Source organism: Oncorhynchus clarkii, chromosome 25 (assembly GCF_045791955.1).
Source record: "Oncorhynchus clarkii lewisi isolate Uvic-CL-2024 chromosome 25, UVic_Ocla_1.0, whole genome shotgun sequence".
Taxonomy (NCBI): Eukaryota; Metazoa; Chordata; class Actinopteri; order Salmoniformes; family Salmonidae; genus Oncorhynchus; species Oncorhynchus clarkii.
Window position 1 is genome coordinate 40,125,950 of NC_092171.1, and position 18,239 is coordinate 40,144,188.

Genomic DNA, 18,239 nt, shown 5'->3' on the forward strand with positions numbered 1-18,239 from the left:
CACTGGGTCCTGCTGCATTATTGATCACACTGGGTCCTGCTGCAGTATTGATCACACTGGGTCCTGCTGCAGTATTGATCACACTGGGTCCTGCTGCAGTATTGATCACACTGGGTCCTGCTGCAGTATTGATCACACTGGGTCCTGCTGCAGTTTTGATCACACTGGGTTCTGCTGCAGTATTGATCACACTGGGTCCTGCTGCAGTATTGATCACACTGGGTCCTGCTGCAGTATTGATCACACTGGGTCCTGCTGCAGTATTGATCACACTGGGTCCTGCTGCAGTATTGATCACACTGGGTCCTGCTGCAGTATTGATCACACTGGGTCCTGCTTCAGTATTGATCACACTGGGTTCTGCTGCAGTATTGATCACACTGGGTCCTGCTGCAGTATTGATCACACTGGGTCCTGCTTCAGTATTGATCACACTGGGTTCTGCTGCAGTATTGATCACACTGGGTCCTGCTGCAGTATCGATCACACTGGGTCCTGCTGCAGTATTGATCACACTGGGTCCTGCTGCAGTATTGATCACACTGGGTCCTGCTGCAGTATTGATCACACTGGGTCCTGCTGCAGTATTGATCACACTGGGTCCTGCTGCAGTATTGATCACACTGGGTCCTGCTGCAGTATTGATCAAACTGGGTCCTGCTGCAGTATTGATCACACTGGGTCCTGCTGCAGTATTGATCACACTGGGTCCTGCTGCAGTATTGATCACACTGGGTCCTGCTGCAGTATTGATCACACTGGGTCCTGCTGCAGTATTGATCACACTGGGTCCTGCTGCAGTATTGATCACACTGGGCCCTGCTGCAGTATTGATCACACTGGGTCCTGCTGCAGTATTGATCACACTGGGTCCTGCTGCAGTATTGATCACACTGGGTCCTGCTGCAGAATTGATCACACTGGGTCCTGCTGCAGTATTGATCACACTGGGTCCTGCTGCAGTATTGATCACACTGGGTCCTGCTGCAGTATTGATCACACTGGGTCCTGCTGCAGTATTGATCACACTGGGTCCTGCTGCAGTATTGATCACACTGGATCCTGCTGCAGTATTGATCACACCGGGTGCTGCTGCAGTATTGATCACACTGGGTCCTGCTGCAGTATTGATCACACTGGGTCCTGCTGCAGTATTGATCACACTGGGTCCTGCTGCAGTATTGATCACACTGGGTCCTGCTGCAGTATTGATCACACTGGGTTCTGCTGCAGTATTGATCACACTGGGTCCTGCTGCAGTATTGATCACACTGGGTCCTGCTGCAGTATTGATCACACTAGGTCCTGCTGCAGTATTGATCACATCGGTCCTGCTGCAGTATTGATCACACTGTGACAGAATGTATTGTCTGTTCTCCCCCTGTGACAGTATGTATTGTCTGTTTCACCTGTGACAGTGGCGGCAGGGTAGACTAGTGGTTAGAGTGTTGGACTTGTAACCGGAAGGTTGCAGGTTCAAACCCCCGAGCTGACAAGGTACACATCTGTCGTTCTGCCCCTGAACAGGCAGTTAACAGGCAGTTCCTAGGCCATCATTGAAAATAAGAATTTGTTCTTAACTGACTTGCCTGGTTAAATAAAGGTTAAATAAACAGTATGTATTGTCTCCTCTCCCCCCTGTGACAGTATGTATTGTCTGTCTCTCCCTGTGACAGTATGTATTGTCTCCTCTCCCCCCTGTATTGTCTGTTCTCCCCCCTGTCTGTCTCCCCTGTGACAGTCTCTATCTACTGTAAAGGTAATTGCTGAAAACATTTGTACATTTCTAACGTCTTTGTAGAATGGGCTAAAATCCTAAAGCCCTGTTTTTGCTTTGTCATTATGAGGTATTGTGATGTCATTGTGAGGTATTGTGGTGTCATTATGAGGTATTGTGGTGTCATTATGGGCTATTGTGTGTAGATTGATGAGGGAAAAAAATGATGTAATCCATTTTAGAAGAAGGCTGTAATGTAACAAAATGTGGAAAAAGTCAAAGGGTCTGAATTCTTTCCGAATGCACTGTATATATATATATACATATATAAGGTTAAGGTGCTGCATCGCAGTACTAGGGGCGTCACTACAGACCCGGGCTGTATCACAACCGGCCGTGTCGGGAGTCCCATAGGGCGGTGCACAATTGGCCAGCGTCGTCGAGGTCAGGGAGGATTTGGATGATAGAATTTGTTCTTATTAACTGACTTGCCTAGTTCAATAAAAGTTCAACTAATATATATAAAAAGTCAGGGTCTCAACTTTCTTCTCAGAAATACCATGTAGTGCATCAGCAGTTGTGTCAGTCACTGACAGTCACTCAACATGTTATAGATTGCTAGGTAAGTTAGTCTAGCCAGTTTTCTAAACCTTGTAGTAATCATGCAAAATGCACGCAAATGTGTAGAACTACAGGGAATTAGCTTTAAAACTGCAAACAAAAAAATCTCACTTAGGTCCCCAAAGTGCCTTGTCTGTTACTAAGCAAAGCCATTTATGTAGCAAAAGTTGGATACTGCACCTTTAAGTGTTATTCTTTGTCATATGTGGCCAACCGGCTTGATTTAATCTTACATTACATACAAAATTTTTATTGTGTTTTTTACATTGGATAAAAGCACAGACTAAGAGATATAAAATGGTATATCATACATGACAGTTGAGGAACAATGGGAAAGTAATTCTGATTTGAAAGTTGATCAACTTTTGGGAAAACGGCCCTTGAGTGTTTTGGTAAACCTACTGGATAACCCTTCTTCACCCATTCAGCATCGTTCACACCCTCTAAAGCTTTAGCCCCACCCATTCAGCATCGTTCACACCCTCTAAAGCTTTAGCCCCACCCATTCAATATCGTTCACACCCTTTAAAGCTTTAGCCCCACCCATTCAGCATCGTTCACACCCTCTTAAGCTTTAGCCCCACCCATTCTGCGTCGTTCACACCCTCTTAAGCTTTAGCCCCACCCATTCAGCATCGTTCACACCCTCTAAAGCTTTTGCCCCACCCATTCAGCATCGTTCACACCCTCTTAAGCTTTAGCCCCACCTATTCAGCATCGTTCACACCCTCTAAAGCTTTATCCCCACCCATTCAGCATCGTTCACACCCTCTAAAGCTTTAGCCCCACCCATTCAACATTGTTCACACCCTCTAAAGCTTTAGCCCCACCCATTCAGCATCGTTCACACCATGTAAAGCTTTAGCCCCACCCACTCAGCATCGTTCACACCCTCTTAAGCTTTAGCCCCACCCATTCAGCATCGTTCACACCCTCTTAAGCTTTAGCCCCACCCATTCAGCATCGTTCACACCCTCTTAAGCTTTAGCCCCACCCATTCAGCATCGGTCACACCCTCTTAAGCTTTAGCCCCACCCATTCAGCATTGTTCACACCCTCTTAAGCTTTAGCCCCACCCATCTCTTTAAGGATTCACATGTGAGGCCATGTACTAAACAACCAAAGACTTCAAGACTTAAGTCTGGTTTATGCTATGTCTATCGACAGTTGTTGCAGTGACATCATGAACATTCAAATATCGTCGGACATAAAACCTGTCAGTTAATCTAGGAAACCAGGCAACTAAAAGCAACTTTGTAAACAATGTTTTGGTTAGTTTCTAGCTTGTTAGCTAGCTGGCTAATGTTAAGTCAGCTGGCTAGCCAGTTCAAATAATGACCACATCATATAGCTGACAACATCTTCACTTTAGCTCATTTGTCTTTCATTATTACAGGAAAATAAAAACACAACAAGATAATTAGTTGCAAGTTAATGGCGAGCTAATTACAGAAAATAGCTCACGGTTGTGAGTGTGATGAAATAAAAGCAGGACATTCTACCGGATAATTGTAATTTTTTTACTTGGACACTCTCGTCGGTCTGACATTATATGCTAATTATACTTTGGTGCAGGTCATGTTCTTCAAATGACCGTCTCTAGTAAACATATACTATATCAAATAAAATCTAAGTTTATTTTCACATGCACAGGATACAGAAGGTGTAGTGAAATGGTTACTTGCGGAGTGGAGTCTTTTGTTTAAACATGTAGCTAGCTAGCTAAACAATGAACCATAATCCCAACTCATTAAATTACTACCGTGCATGAATCTGCAGGTAGCTAACCATGTTAAATGTTAGCTAGCTAGCTAAACAATGAACCATAATCCCAACTCATTACATTACTACCGTGCATGAATCTGCCATGTTAAATGTTAGCTAGCTAGCTAACATTAGGCTGTAACTAGCAATGCAAATGGCTCTGAGATACGAATAATATTACTACACAGATCATACACGTAACGTTACCTAGTGAGCCAGCCAGCTAATATTAGCTAGCTAATTGTACATTTTTAACTTGAAATGAAAAGGACTTTCTGACAAAATTAGAAACGTAAAATATCTGAAAATGTAGTTAGCTAGACTCTTTTACCTGTATAAATGTCACGGATGCCCTTAGTTTGAAGATGTAATCCGGAGACAGGTGTTTAAAACAACAACCTTCTGTGTGTTCTCTTTTTGACTACCTCTGCATATTTGCAATTTTCTTCATCTCCTTAGCTATCATATTCTAAATCCATTGGGCATTCCACTGATTTCAGAACTCGGTCCTCTAGAAAGTGGAGAGCATTAGCAACACTTTTGCAGTTATTTGTGATATCGTTCCAAAAGATCTGCGTCATAAAGGATCGCCTACACATACTGAGCAGCTCATGTTATAGACAGAAGTGTGCTACATGGCAGACCAATCAGAACTCATCTCTTAGCATGTCCAGCCCATCCATTATCTCAGCCAATCATGGCTGGCGGGAAGGTTCCTTGTCTTTCTTCCCTGGCTAAACCAACTAGGCTCCTATTTTTTTTTATACTTCTTGATGCACCCATCCCGGATCATTTTCGTCAACATCTGCTGAATTGCAGAGTGCCAAATTCAAATTAAACTACTAAAAATATTTAATTTTCACGAAATCACAAGTGCAATATAGCAAAACACAGCTTAGCTTGTTGTTAATCCACCTGGCATGTCAGATTTCAATAAAGCTTTTCGGCGAAAGCTATCCAAGCGTTTATGTAAGAACATCTCTCTCAGTAGACAAAATATTACAAACAGCTATCCGGCAAGTAGATTGGTCACGAAAGTCAGAAAAGCAGTAAATTAAATTGCTTATCTTTGATGATCTTCGGATGTCTGCACTCACGAGACTCCCAGTTACACAATAAATGTTCCTTTTGTTCCATAAAGATTATTTTTTATCCAAAATACCTCCATTTGTTTGACGCGTTATGTTCAGAAATCCACAGGCGCGAGCGGTCACGACATCGCAGATGAAAATTCCAAATAGTTTCCATAATGTCCACAGAAACATGTCAAACGTTTTTTATAATCAATCCTCAGGTTGTTTTTTCAATATATAATCGATAATATATCAACCGGGACTTTAGCTTCGTCAATAGGAGAGAGAGACACAATGGCTGCTACTAACTGTTGAGCAAGCAAAATTCTGGGGACACGCTTATTTTTCAAAATAAAAGCCTGAAACTATGTATAAAGACTGTTCACAACTTGGGGAAGCCGTAGGAAAATGAATCTGGTTGATATCCCTTTAAATGGAGGGAAGGCATTCAATGGAACATGGAGCTTTCAAAATAGAGGCCACTTCCTGGTTGAATTTTCCTCAGGTTTTCGCCTGCAATATCAGTTCTGTTATACTCACAGACAATATGTTGACAGTTTTGGAAACTTTAGAGTGTTTTTTATCCTAATCTGACAATTATATGCATATTCTAGATTCTGGGCCTGAGAAATAGGCAGTTAAATTTGGGTACGTTTTTCATCCAAAAATCTAAATACTGCCCCCTACACTCAACAGGTTATTAACAATTGTATTTCGTATTTACAGATGGCATACAAGTTCGTTATTAAGGCACATGAAAATTCACACGTTCCAGAAGGCGATTCTGCCCTCCAAAAAATGCATTTTGATTTAACAGACAAGAGTTAGAAGTTCAAATGCGTGTCCTGTGAAGTAGTGACCAGCGACATGCACCTAGTTACCTGAAACGAGTCGCAGGTACTGACTTGACAAACCCCTCCCCTCTCTCCTGGTAATCAGGGTCATATGCTGAGGCTGAGACCCACATCTCATCTCTTCTCCCTATATCCCCCAACACTTACACACACACACACACACACACGCACACACACACCCACACACACACACACACACACACATACACACACACACACATATACACATACACACACATAAACAAATACACAAGCAGACTGGAATGTCATACTGCTTGTCGACATGTGTGTATGAGTAGCAGAAAGATGAAGTAACTAGATATGTGTGCAAGTACTGTTGGAACGTATGCAAGTGTGTGTGTGTGTGTGTGTGTGTGTGTGTGTGTGTGTGTGTGTGTGTGTGTGTGTGTGTGTGTGTGTGTGATATGTAGCAGCTGTGTAAACACAACACTCAAGTAGCGCTATCGGAAAGGGTTAGACAAACAAAACACCCTCTTCATCTTTATCAAGTCGACATCCAGTGTGTGTGTGTGTGCGTCTCTCTCTCTACCGCATCTGCTGTCTCGACCTCTGAATGCTCGGCTATGAAAAGCCAACTGACATTTACTCCTGAGGTGCTGACCCGTTGCACCCTCTTTAACCACAGTGATGATTATTTGACCCCGCTGGGCATCTGTGACCATTAGCAGATCTTGTAGAACAATCTGGAACTTAATGGCCATGCACTCTTATAGTCTCCACCCGGCACAGCCAGAAGAAGACTGGCCACCCCTCTGAGCCCGGTTCCTCTCTAGGTTCCTGCCTTCTAGGGAGTTTTTCCCATCCAACGGGCTTCTGCATCTGCGTTGCTTACTGGGGTTTTAGGCTGAGTTTCTATAAAGCACTTTGTGACAACTGCTGATGTAAAAAAGGGCTTGAGAAATTTGATTGATTGCATTTGGTGTGTGTGTGTGTGTGTGTGTGTGTGTGTGTGTGTGTGTGTGTGTGTGTCTGTCTGTCAAAGTGCTGTAGAAAATTATTAGAGACCCTGAGAACAAGTTGGATCAACCGTCTGTCTGTCTGTCTGTCTGTCTGCCTGCCTGCCTGCCTGCCTGCCTGCCTGTCTGTGTGCCTGTCTATGTGCCTGTCTGTCTTCCTTTCTCTATCTGTCCGTCTGTCAGTTTTTTACCAGTTCTGACATTCAATCCTAGTAAACATTCCCTGTCTTAGGTCAGTTAGGATCACCACTTTATTTTAAGAATGTGAAATGTCAGAATACCAGTAGAGAGAATGATTTATTTCAGCTTTTCTTTTTTTACATTCAAATAGTATTTGTTAGCATTGCCTTTAAATTTTGTAACTTGGGTCAAACATTTCGGGTAGCCTTCCACAAGCTTCCCACATTAAGTTGTGTGAATTTTGGCCCATTCCTCCTGACAGAGCTGGTGTAACTGAGTCAGGTTTGTAGGCCTCCTGGCTCGCACACACTTTTTCAGTTCTGCCCACAAAGTTTCTATAGGATTGAGATCAGGGCTTTGTGATGCCCACTCCAATACCTAGACATTGTTGTCCTTAAGCCATTTTGCCACAACTTTGGAAGTATGCTTGGGGTCATTGTTAATTTGGAAGACCCATTTGCGACCAAGCTTTAACTTCCTGACTGATGTCATGAGATGATGCTTTAATATATCCACATAATATTCCTGCCTCATGATGCTATCTATCATGTGAGGTGCACCAGTCCCTCCTGCAGCAAAGCACCCCCACAACATGATGCTGCCACACCCATGGTAGCTGCTTGGGATGGTGTTCTTCGGCTTGCAAGCCTCCCCCTTTTTCCTCCAAACATAACGTTGGTCATTATTGCCAAACAGTTCTATTTTTGTTTCATCAGATCAGAGGACATTTCTCCAAAAAGTACTATCTTTGTCCCCATGTGGAGTTGCAAACCGTAGTCTGACTTAATTATGGCGGTTTTGGAGCAGTGGCCTATCAGAAGCTTCTAAAGTCATTACATAATTTTCTGGAATTTTCCAAGCTGTTTAAAGGCAGTCAACTTAGTGTATGTATACTTCTGACCCACTGGAATTGTGATACAGTGAATTATAAGTGAAATAAGCTGTCTGTAAACAATTGTTGGAAAAATGACTTGTGTCACGCACAAAGTAGATGTCCTAACTGACTTGCCAAAACTATAGTTTGTTAACAAGACGTGTGGAGTGGTTGAAAAACAAGTTTTAATGACTCCAAACTAAGTGTATGTAAACTTCCGACTTTCACTCTATGTCCAGATCTGTCCTTCTGCCATCTTTCTCTGTCTGTCCTTCTGCCTTCTGTCTCTATTGTCCTTCTGTCCCTATCTGTCCTTCTGTCCCTATCTGTCCTTCTGTCCCTATCCGTCCTTCTGTCCCTATCTGTCCTTCTGTCCCTATCTGTCCTTCTGTCCCTATCCGTCCTTCTGTCCCTATCTATCCTTCTGTCTCATCTGTCCTTCTGTCCCTATCTGTCCTTCTGTCCCTATCTGTCCTTCTGTCTCATCTGTCCTTCTGTCCTTATCTGTCCTTCTGTTCCTATCTGTCTCTATCTGTCCTTCTGTCTCTATCTGTCCTTCTGTCTCTATCTGTCCTTCTGTCTCTATCTGTCCTTCTGTCTCTATCTGTCCTTTTGTCTCTATCTGTCCTTCTGTCTCTAACTGTCCTTTTGTCTCTATCTATCCCCGTATCACTGTGTTATCTTCTCACAATATTTACAATAATAACTTTCATTTGAAACTCGTCAGTCTATTCTTATTCTGAGAAATGAAGGCTATTCCATGCGAGAAATTGCCAAGAAACTGAAGATCTCGTACAACGCTGTGTACTACTCCCTTCACAGAACAACGCAAACTGGCTCTAACCAGAATAGAAAGAGGAGTGGGAGGCCCCGGTGCACAACTGAGCAAGACGACAAGTACATTAAATTTGTACAAAGTAAAAGGGATCTTGAAGAAGAAAGGCTATCCCTCCATTTTACAACGCCATGCCATACCCTGTGGACCGCACTTAATTGGAGCCATTTCCTCCTACAACATGACAATGACCAAGTGTCATGTGACCAAGTGGCACAGCTCCAAACTATGCAATAACTATTTAGAGAAGAAGCAGTCCGCTGTTATTCTGTCTATAATGGAGTGGCCAGCACAGTCACCGGATCTCAACCCTATTGAGCTGTTGTGGGAGCAGCTTGATCGTGTAAGAAGTGCCCATCAGGCCAATCCAACTTGTGGGAGGTGCTTCAGGAAGCATGGGGTGAAATCTCTTCAGATCACCTCAACAAATGAACAACTAGAACGCCAAAGGTCTGCAAGGCTGTAATTGCTGCAAATGGAGGATTCTTTGACGAAAGCAAAGTTTGAAGGACACAATTATTATTTCAATTAAAAATCATTATTTAAACCTTGTCAACGTCTTGACCACATTTCCTATTCATTTTGCAACTCATGGAAAACAAGGACATTTCGAAGTGACCCCAAACTTTTGAACGGTAATATACATACAGTATATATTTAAAATAATATATTGATATAGATATCATTATTGATCAGAAAGAGATCAATAATTATAATAACTCAGGTAGCCCTGATCACTGTCTGTTTAGAAGTCAGTGAGTTATTGTATGTGACTGTTTGTTGAGTGTGTGTGTGTGTGTGTGTAAGAAAAAGGGAGAGATGGAGAAAAAGAGGGAGATGTGGAGATATAGAGGAGAGAGAGTAGAGGACAGAGGGAGATATAGAGGAGAGAGAGTAGAGGACAGAGGGAGAAACAGAGGAGAGAGAGTAGAGGACAGAGGGAGAAACAGAGGAGAGAGAGTAGAGGACAGAGGGAGAAACAGAGGAGAGAGAGTAGAGGACAGAGGGAGATATAGAGGAGAGAGAGTAGAGGACAGAGGGAGAAACAGAGGAGAGAGAGTAGAGGACAGAGGGAGATATAGAGGAGAGAGAGTAGAGGACAGAGGGAGAAACAGAGGAGAGAGAGTAGAGGACAGAGGGAGAAACAGAGGAGAGAGAGTGTAGAGGACAGAGGGAGAAACAGAAGAGAGAGAGTAGAGGACAGAAGGAGAAACAGAAGAGAGAGAGTAGAGGACAGAGGGAGAAACAGAAGAGAGAGAGTAGAGGACAGAGGGAGATACAGAGGAGAGAGAGTAGAGGACAGAGGGAGAAACAGAGGAGAGAGAGTAGAGGACAGAGGATGATAGAGAGGAGAGAGAGTAGAGGACAGAGGGAGAAACAGAGGAGAGAGAGTAGAGGACAGAGGATGATAGAGAGGAGAGAGAGTAGAGGACAGAGGGAGATATAGAGGAGAGAGAGTAGAGGGCAGAGGGAGAAACAGAGGACAGAGGGGAGAGGACAGAGGGAGAAACAGAGGAGAGAGAGTAGAGGACAGAGGGAGATATAGAGGAGACAGATGGAGATACAGAAATATAAAGAAGAGAGCAGAGTGGGAGATACAGAGATGTAGAGGAGACATCCCTCCATCTCTCTATCTCTCCCTCCCTCTGTCTCTCTCTCTCTCCCTCTATCTCCCTTTATATCTCTCCCTTTATCTCTCTCCCTCCCTCTGTCTCTCTCCCCATTCATCTCTCTCTCCCTCTTATCTCTTTCTCTCCCTTCATCTCTCTCTCTCTCTTGGTTGCTCTCTTTCCCTCTTTTCCTTTCTCCCTCCCTCTCTCCCTCACATTCCTTATTTCCTACCCCCCCCCCCCCCCCCCCCCCCCCCCCCATTCTCTTTCAACATGAGAGCACAACACACAGAACAACAGAGAGAGTATGAACAACATGAGTAACTGAATTACAGTCTGGGTTGTGTTTCCCATAAGCTTGGTAGCGTCGACTTCATTTTGATCCCACTATCAAAATTCACAGAAATCCTATTTGGAGGATTCCAAATTCCCTGCTTATTCCTTCATATTCCGGGAATCTTCTAACCAGGATTTCTGTAAAACCTGTGAATTAGAAGGAAAGTTAGTGGAATTTTGCAACCCTAGATCCAAGCTTAATTACTCTTACCTTCAGTCAGATGGCCAGGAGCAGGCATGCAGGACAGACAACAGCATAGCAGCACCTCCCAGTGGTGAGTGCCAGTAGTGGAGGCTGCAGCAGTAACGTTACACCATAAAGCAAGCTTCCCAGAGGATTAATCCTGATCTAGGATACGTTTTGCCTTAATGTATAAGATTACTTGGGGGACCTGATCCTAAATCAGCACTCCTAGTCTAAGATGCTTTAACCTCTCTGGGACATATGGGATGCTAGCGTCCCACCTGGCCAAAAGCCAGGGAAAATGCAGAGCGCCAAATTCAAATAAATTAATCACCAGCCTAAAACCCCAAACAGCAAGCAATGCAGGAGTAGCAGCACGGTGGCTAGGAAAAAAATCCTTGAATGGCCAAAACCTAGGAAGAAACCTTGAGAGGAACCAGGCTATGAGGGGTGGCCAGTCCTCTTCTGCCCGTGCCGCGTGGAGATTATAACAGAACATGGCCAAGATGTTCAAATGCTCATAAATGACCAGCATTGTCAAATAATAATAATCACAGTAGTTGTCAAGGGTACATCAGGTCAGGACCTCAGGAGTAAATATCAGTTGGCTTTTCATAGTCGATCATTGAGAGTATCTCTACCGCTCTTGCTGTCTCTAGACAGTTGAAAACAGCAGGTCTGGGACAGGTAGCACGTTCGGTGAACAGGTCAGGTCAGAACAGTTGAAACTGGAGCAGCAGCAAGGCCAGGTGGACTGGGGACAGAAAGGAGTCATCAGGCCAGGTAGTCCTGAGGCATGGTTCTAGGGCTCAAGTCCTCCGAGAGAAAGAAAGAAAGAGAGAGAGAAAGAGAGAATTAGAGAGAGCATACTTAAATTCACACAGGATACCGAATAAGACAGGAGAAATACTCCAGATATAACAGACTGACCCTAGCCCCCCGACACATAAACTACTGCAGCATAAATACTGGAGGCTGAGACAGGAGGGGTTAGGAGACACTGTGGCCCCATCCGATGATACTCCCGGACAGGGCCAAACAGGCAGGATATAACCCCACCCGTTTTGCCAAAGCACAGCCCCCACACCACTAGAGGGATATCTTCAACCATCAACCTACCATCCTGAGACAAGGCAGAGTATAGCCCACAAAAATCTCTGCCACGGCACGACCCAAGGGGGGGGGGGGGGGGGGGGGCGCCAACCCAGACAGGAAGACCATGTCAGTGACTCAACCCTCCTAGGGACGGCATAGAAGAGCACCAGTAAGCCAGTGACTCAGACCCTGTAATAGGGTTAGAGGCAGAGAACCCCAGTGGAGAGAGGGGAACCGGCCAGGCAGATACAGCAAGGGTGGTTCTTTGCTCCAGTGCCTTTCCGTTCACCTTCACAATCCTGGGCCAGACTACACTCAATCAATGGACCTACTGAAGAGATGAGTCTTCAATAAAGACTTAAAGGTTGAGACCGAGTCTGCGTCTCTCACATGGATGGGCAGACCATTCCATAAAAATGAAGCTCTATAGGTGAAAGCCCTGCCTCCAACTGTTTGCGTAGAGATTTTAGGGACAATTAGGAGGCCTGCGTCTTGTGACCATAGCGTACGTGTAGGTATGTACGGCAGGACCAAGTCGGAAAGCTAGGTAGGAGCAAGTACATGTAATACATTGTTGGTAAGCAGTAAAACCTTGAAATCAGCCCTTACCTTAACAGGAAGCCAATATAGAGAGGCTAGCAGTGGAGTAATATGATCAAATTGTTTGGTCCTAGTCAAGATTCTAGCTGCCGTATTTAGCACTAACTGAAGTTTATTTAGTGCTTTATCCATGTAGCAGGAAAGTAGAGCATTGCAGTAGTCTAACCTAGAAGTGACAAAAGCATGGATTCATTTTTCTGCATCATTTTTGGACAGAAAACGTCTGATTTTTGCAATGTTACGTAGATGGAAAAAAAGCTGTCTTTGAAACAGTCTTGAAATGTTCGTCAAAAGAGAGAATATGGTCCAGAGTAACGCCGAGGTCCTTCACAGTTTTATTTGAGACGACTGTACAACCATCAATATTAATTGTCAGATTCAACAGAAGATCTCTTTGTTTCTTGGGACCTAGAACAATCTTCTCTGATTTGTTTGAGTTTAAATGTAGAACATTTGCAGCCAACCACTTCCTTATGTCTGAAACACAGGCTTCCAGCGAGGGCAATTTTGGGGCTTCACCATGTTTCATCGAAATGTGCAGCGGTGTGTCATCCGCATAGCAGTGAATGTTAACATTATGCTTTCGAATGACATCCCCAAGAGGTAAAATATATAATGAAAACAATAGTGGTCCTAAAACGGAACCTTGAGGAACACCGAAATTTACAGTTGATTTGTCAGAGGACAAACCATCCACAGAGACAAACTGACAAACTGATATCTTTCCGACAGATAAGATCTAAACCAGGCCAGAACTTGTCCGTGTAGACCAATTTGGGATTCCAATCTCTCCAAAAGAATGTGGTGATCGATGATATCAAAAGCAGCACTAAGGTCTAGGAGCACGAGGACAGATGCAGAGCCTCGGTCTGACGCCATTAAAATGTGGCGCTATCAGTGCTATGATAGGGTCTAAAACCAGGCTGAAGCATTTCGTATACATTGTTTGTCTTCAGGAAGGCAAGTTGCTGCGCAACAGCCTTTTCAAAAATTGTTGTAACATTTTTGAGAGGAATGGAAGATTCGATATATGCCGATAGTTTTTTATATTTTCTGGGTCAAGGTTTGGCTTTTTCAAGAGAGGCTTTATTACTGCCACTTTTAGTGAGTTTGGTACACATCCGGTGGATACATTGCCGTTTATTATGTTCAACATAGGAGGGCCAAGCACAGGAAGCAGCTCTTTCAGTAGTTTAGTTGGAATAGGATCCAGTATGCAGCTTGAAGGTTTAGAGGCCATGATTATTTTCATCATTGTGTCAAGAGATATAGTACTAAAACACTTGAGTGTCTCCCTTGATCCTAGGTCCTGGCAGAGTTGTGCAGACTCAGGACTACTGAGCTTTGGAGGAATACGCAGATTTAAAGAGGAGTCTGTAATTTGCTTTCTAATGATTTGGTCATAATGACCATCGTTATGTTTGGAGGAAAAAAGGGGAAGCCGAAGAACACCATCACAACCGTGAAGCACGGGGGTGGCAGCAGCATGTTGTGGGGTGTGGCAGCAGCATGTTGTGGGGGTGCTTTGCTGCAGGAGCGACTGGTGCACTTCACAAAATAGATGGCATGATGAGGCTGGAAAATTATGTGGATATATTGAAGCAACATCTTAAGACATCAGTCAGGAAGTTAAAGCTTGGTCACAAATGGGTCTTCCAAATGGACAATGACCCCAAGCATACTTCCAAAGTTGTGGCAAAATGGCTTAAGGAAAGCAAAGTCAAGGTATTGGAGTGGCCATCACAAAGCCCTGACCTCAATCCTATAGAACATTTGTGGGCAGAACTGACAAAGCGTGTGCAAGCAAGGAGGTCTACAAACCTGACTCAGTTACACCAGCTTTGTCAGGAGGAAGGGGCCAAAATTCACCCAATTTATTGTGGGAAGCTTGTGGAAGGCTTCCCGAAATGTTTGACAAAAGTTAAACAATTTAAAGGCAATGCTACCAAATACTAACTAAGTGTATGTAAATATCTGACCCACTGGGAATGTGATGAAATAAATAAAATATGAAATAAATCAATCTCTACTATTAATCTGACATTCCACATTCTTAAAATGAAGTAGTGATCCTAACTGGCCTAAAACAGGGAATTTTTACTAGAATTAAATGTCAGGAATTGTGAAAAACTGAGTTTAAATGTCTTTGGCTAAGGTGTATGTAAACTTTCGACTTCAACTGTATATCTCTAGGAGCTGATCCATCGTCAGTATTGTGGAATAATTATAACGTTTTTTGTAAGATTTGAATGTAGAAAGCTGATCGGAGAGCGGCGCTGCTTTTCTTTCTATCCAATCAGTGTCTGCTGTACACACGCTTCAATTAAGCACTTAGCGAATGTTCTTTCTATCCTATCAGTGTGCTTTCTATCCAATCAGTGTCTACTGTACACACGCTTCAATTAAGCACTTAGGCGAATGTTCTTTCTATCCAATCAGTATCTACTGTACACACGCTTCAATTAAGCAGTTAGCGAATGTTATTTCTATCCAATCAGTATCTACTGTACACACGCTTCAATTAAGCACTTAGCTAATGTTATTTCTATCCAATCAGTATCTACTGTACACACACTTCAATTAAGCACTTAGCGAATGTTCTTTCGATCCAATCAGTGTCTGCTGTACACACGCTTCAATTAAGCACTTAGCGAATGTTCTTTCTATCCTATCAGTGTTCTTTCTATCCAATCAGTGTCTACTGTACACACGCTTCAATTAAGCACTTAGCGAATGTTGTTTCTGCGTGGTGTTTTGGGAAACGCATATTAAAATCTTCGGCCTTTGTATGAAAGATTCATCATTAAAACACTTGTAAACTTAAATAAGTATTTAAAAGTATTTCAAATAAGATTAAACAATAATGAAATACAAATGTACTTGAACCCAGGTCTGGGTCAGATATATACTGTACTGCTGGATCCATTGAGATTTCAGTATGTCCCTGTCCTAATCTGGTCCGGATTACACAGACCAATCTAGCCAATCTCTATCAGACTCTGTAATCCCTGACAAACAGGTTGACCTCATGTCAACTCCATAGGACTCTGATTCAGGTCATCTAAATAAGCAACACCTCACCTGCTGTTGCTGAGGTAATGTTAGCTCTAAAGGATAACACTGCAGGTAGATGATAACTGAGGTAATGTTAGCTCTAAGGGATAACAATGCAGGTAGATGATAACTGAGGTAATGTTAGCTCTAAGGGATAACACTGCAGGTAGATGATAACTGAGGTAATGTTAGCTCTAAGGGATAACACTGCAGGTAGATGATAACTGAGGTAATGTTAGCTCTAAAGGATAACACTGCAGGTAGATGATAACTGAGGTAATGTTAGCTCTAAGGGATAACAATGCAGGTAGATGATAACTGAGGTAATGTTAGCTCTGAAGGATACCTCTGCAGCTAGATGATAACTGAGGTAATGTTCGCTCTGAAGGATACCTCTGCAGGTAGATGATAACTGAGGTAATGTTAGCTCTAAGGGATAACACTGCAGGTAGATGATAACTGAGGTAATGTTAGCTCTGAAGGATACCTCTGCAGGTAGATGATAACTGAGGTAATGTTAGCTCTAAGGGATAACACTGCAGGTAGATGATAACTGAGGTGATGTTAGCTCTAAAGGATAACACTGCAGGTAGATGATAACTGAGGTAATGTTAGCTCTAAGGGATAACACTGCAGGTAGATGATAACTGAGGTAATGTTAGCTCTGAAGGATACCTCTGCAGGTAGATGATAACTGAGGTAATGTTAGCTCTAAGGGATAACACTGCAGGTAGATGATAACTGAGGTAATGTTAGCTCTGAAGGATACCTCTGCAGGTAGATGATAACTGAGGTAATGTTAGCTCTAAGGGATAACACTGCAGGTAGATGATAACTGAGGTAATGTTAGCTCTAAGGGATAACACTGCAGGTAGATGATAACTGAGGTAATGTTAGCTCTAAGGGATAACACTGCAGGTAGATGATAACTGAGGTAATGTTAGCTCTAAGGGATAACACTGCAGGTAGATGATAACTGAGGTAATGTTAGCTCTAAGGGATAACACTGCAGGTAGATGATAACTGAGGTAATGTTAGCTCTGAAGGATACCTCTGCAGGTAGATGATAACTGAGGTAATGTTAGCTCTAAGGGATAACACTGCAGGTAGATGATAACTGAGGTAATGTTAGCTCTGAAGGATACCTCTGCAGGTAGATGATAACTGAGGTAATGTTAGCTCTAAGGGATAACACTGCAGGTAGATGATAACTGAGGTAATGTTAGCTCTGAAGGATACCTCTGCAGGTAGATGATAACTGAGGTAATGTTAGCTCTAAGGGATAACACTGCAGGTAGATGATAACTGAGGTAATGTTAGCTCTGAAGGATACCTCTGCAGGTAGATGATAACTGAGGTAATGTTAGCTCTAAGGGATAACACAGCAGGTAGATGATAACTGAGGTAATGTTAGCTCTGAAGGATACCTCTGCAGGTAGATGATAACTGAGGTAATGTTAGCCCTAAGGGATAACACTGCAGGTAGATGATAACTGAGGTAATGTTAGCTCTAAGGGATAACACTGCAGGTAGATGATAACTGAGGTAATGTTAGCTCTAAGGGATAACACTGTAGGTAGATGATAACTGAGGTAATGTTAGCTCTAAAGGATAACACTGCAGGTAGATGATAACTGAGGTAATGTTAGCTCTGAAGGATACCTCTGCAGGTAGATGATAACTGAGGTAATGTTAGCTCTAAGGGATAACACTGCAGGTAGATGATAACTGAGGTAATGTTAGCTCTGAAGGATACCTCTGCAGGTAGATGATAACTGAGGTAATGTTAGCTCTAAGGGATAACACTGCAGGTAGATGATAACTGAGGTAATGTTAGCTCTGAAGGATACCTCTGCAGGTAGATGATAACTGAGGTAATGTTAGCCCTAAGGGATAACACTGCAGGTAGATGATAACTGAGGTAATGTTAGCTCTAAGGGATAACACTGCAGGTAGATGATAACTGAGGTAATGTTAGCTCTATGGGATAACACTGTAGGAAGATGACTGAGGTAATGTTAGCTCTAAAGGATAACACTGCAGGTAGATGATAACTGAGGTAATGTTAGCTCTGAAGGATACCTCTGTAGGTAGATGATAACTGAGGTAATGCTAGCTCTGAAGGATACCTCTGCAGGTAGATGATAACTGAGGTAATGTTAGCTCTAAGGGATAACACTGCAGGTAGATGATAACTGAGGTAATGTTAGCTCTGAAGGATACCTCTGCAGGTAGATGATAACTGAGGTAATGTTAGCTCTAAGGGATAACACTGCAGGTAGATGATAACTGAGGTAATGTTAGCTCTAAGGGATAACACTGCAGGTAGATGATAACTGAGGTAATGTTAGCTCTGAAGGATAACACTGCAGGTAGATGATAACTGAGGTAATGTTAGCTCTAAGGGATAACACTGCAGGTAGATGATAACTGAGGTAATGTTAGCTCTGAAGGATACCTCTGCA

General features: G+C 43.1%; 1 protein-coding gene across 1 annotated transcript in view; it reads right to left on the bottom strand.

The window, feature by feature from the left end:
* Positions 1-6,751, bottom strand: part of LOC139383643 (uncharacterized) — a 7,548-nt gene extending 797 nt beyond the window's left edge. The window contains exons 1-2 of the mRNA XM_071128183.1: positions 6,627-6,751; positions 1-1,334 (exon numbers count right to left, since the gene is read on the bottom strand). The exon at positions 1-1,334 is cut by the window's left edge and continues 797 nt beyond it. Of these exons, the coding sequence (XP_070984284.1) occupies positions 1-1,334; positions 6,627-6,751 (1,459 nt within the window). The remainder of the gene's footprint in view (positions 1,335-6,626) is intronic.
* Between the last annotated feature and the right edge of the window lie 11,488 nt (positions 6,752-18,239).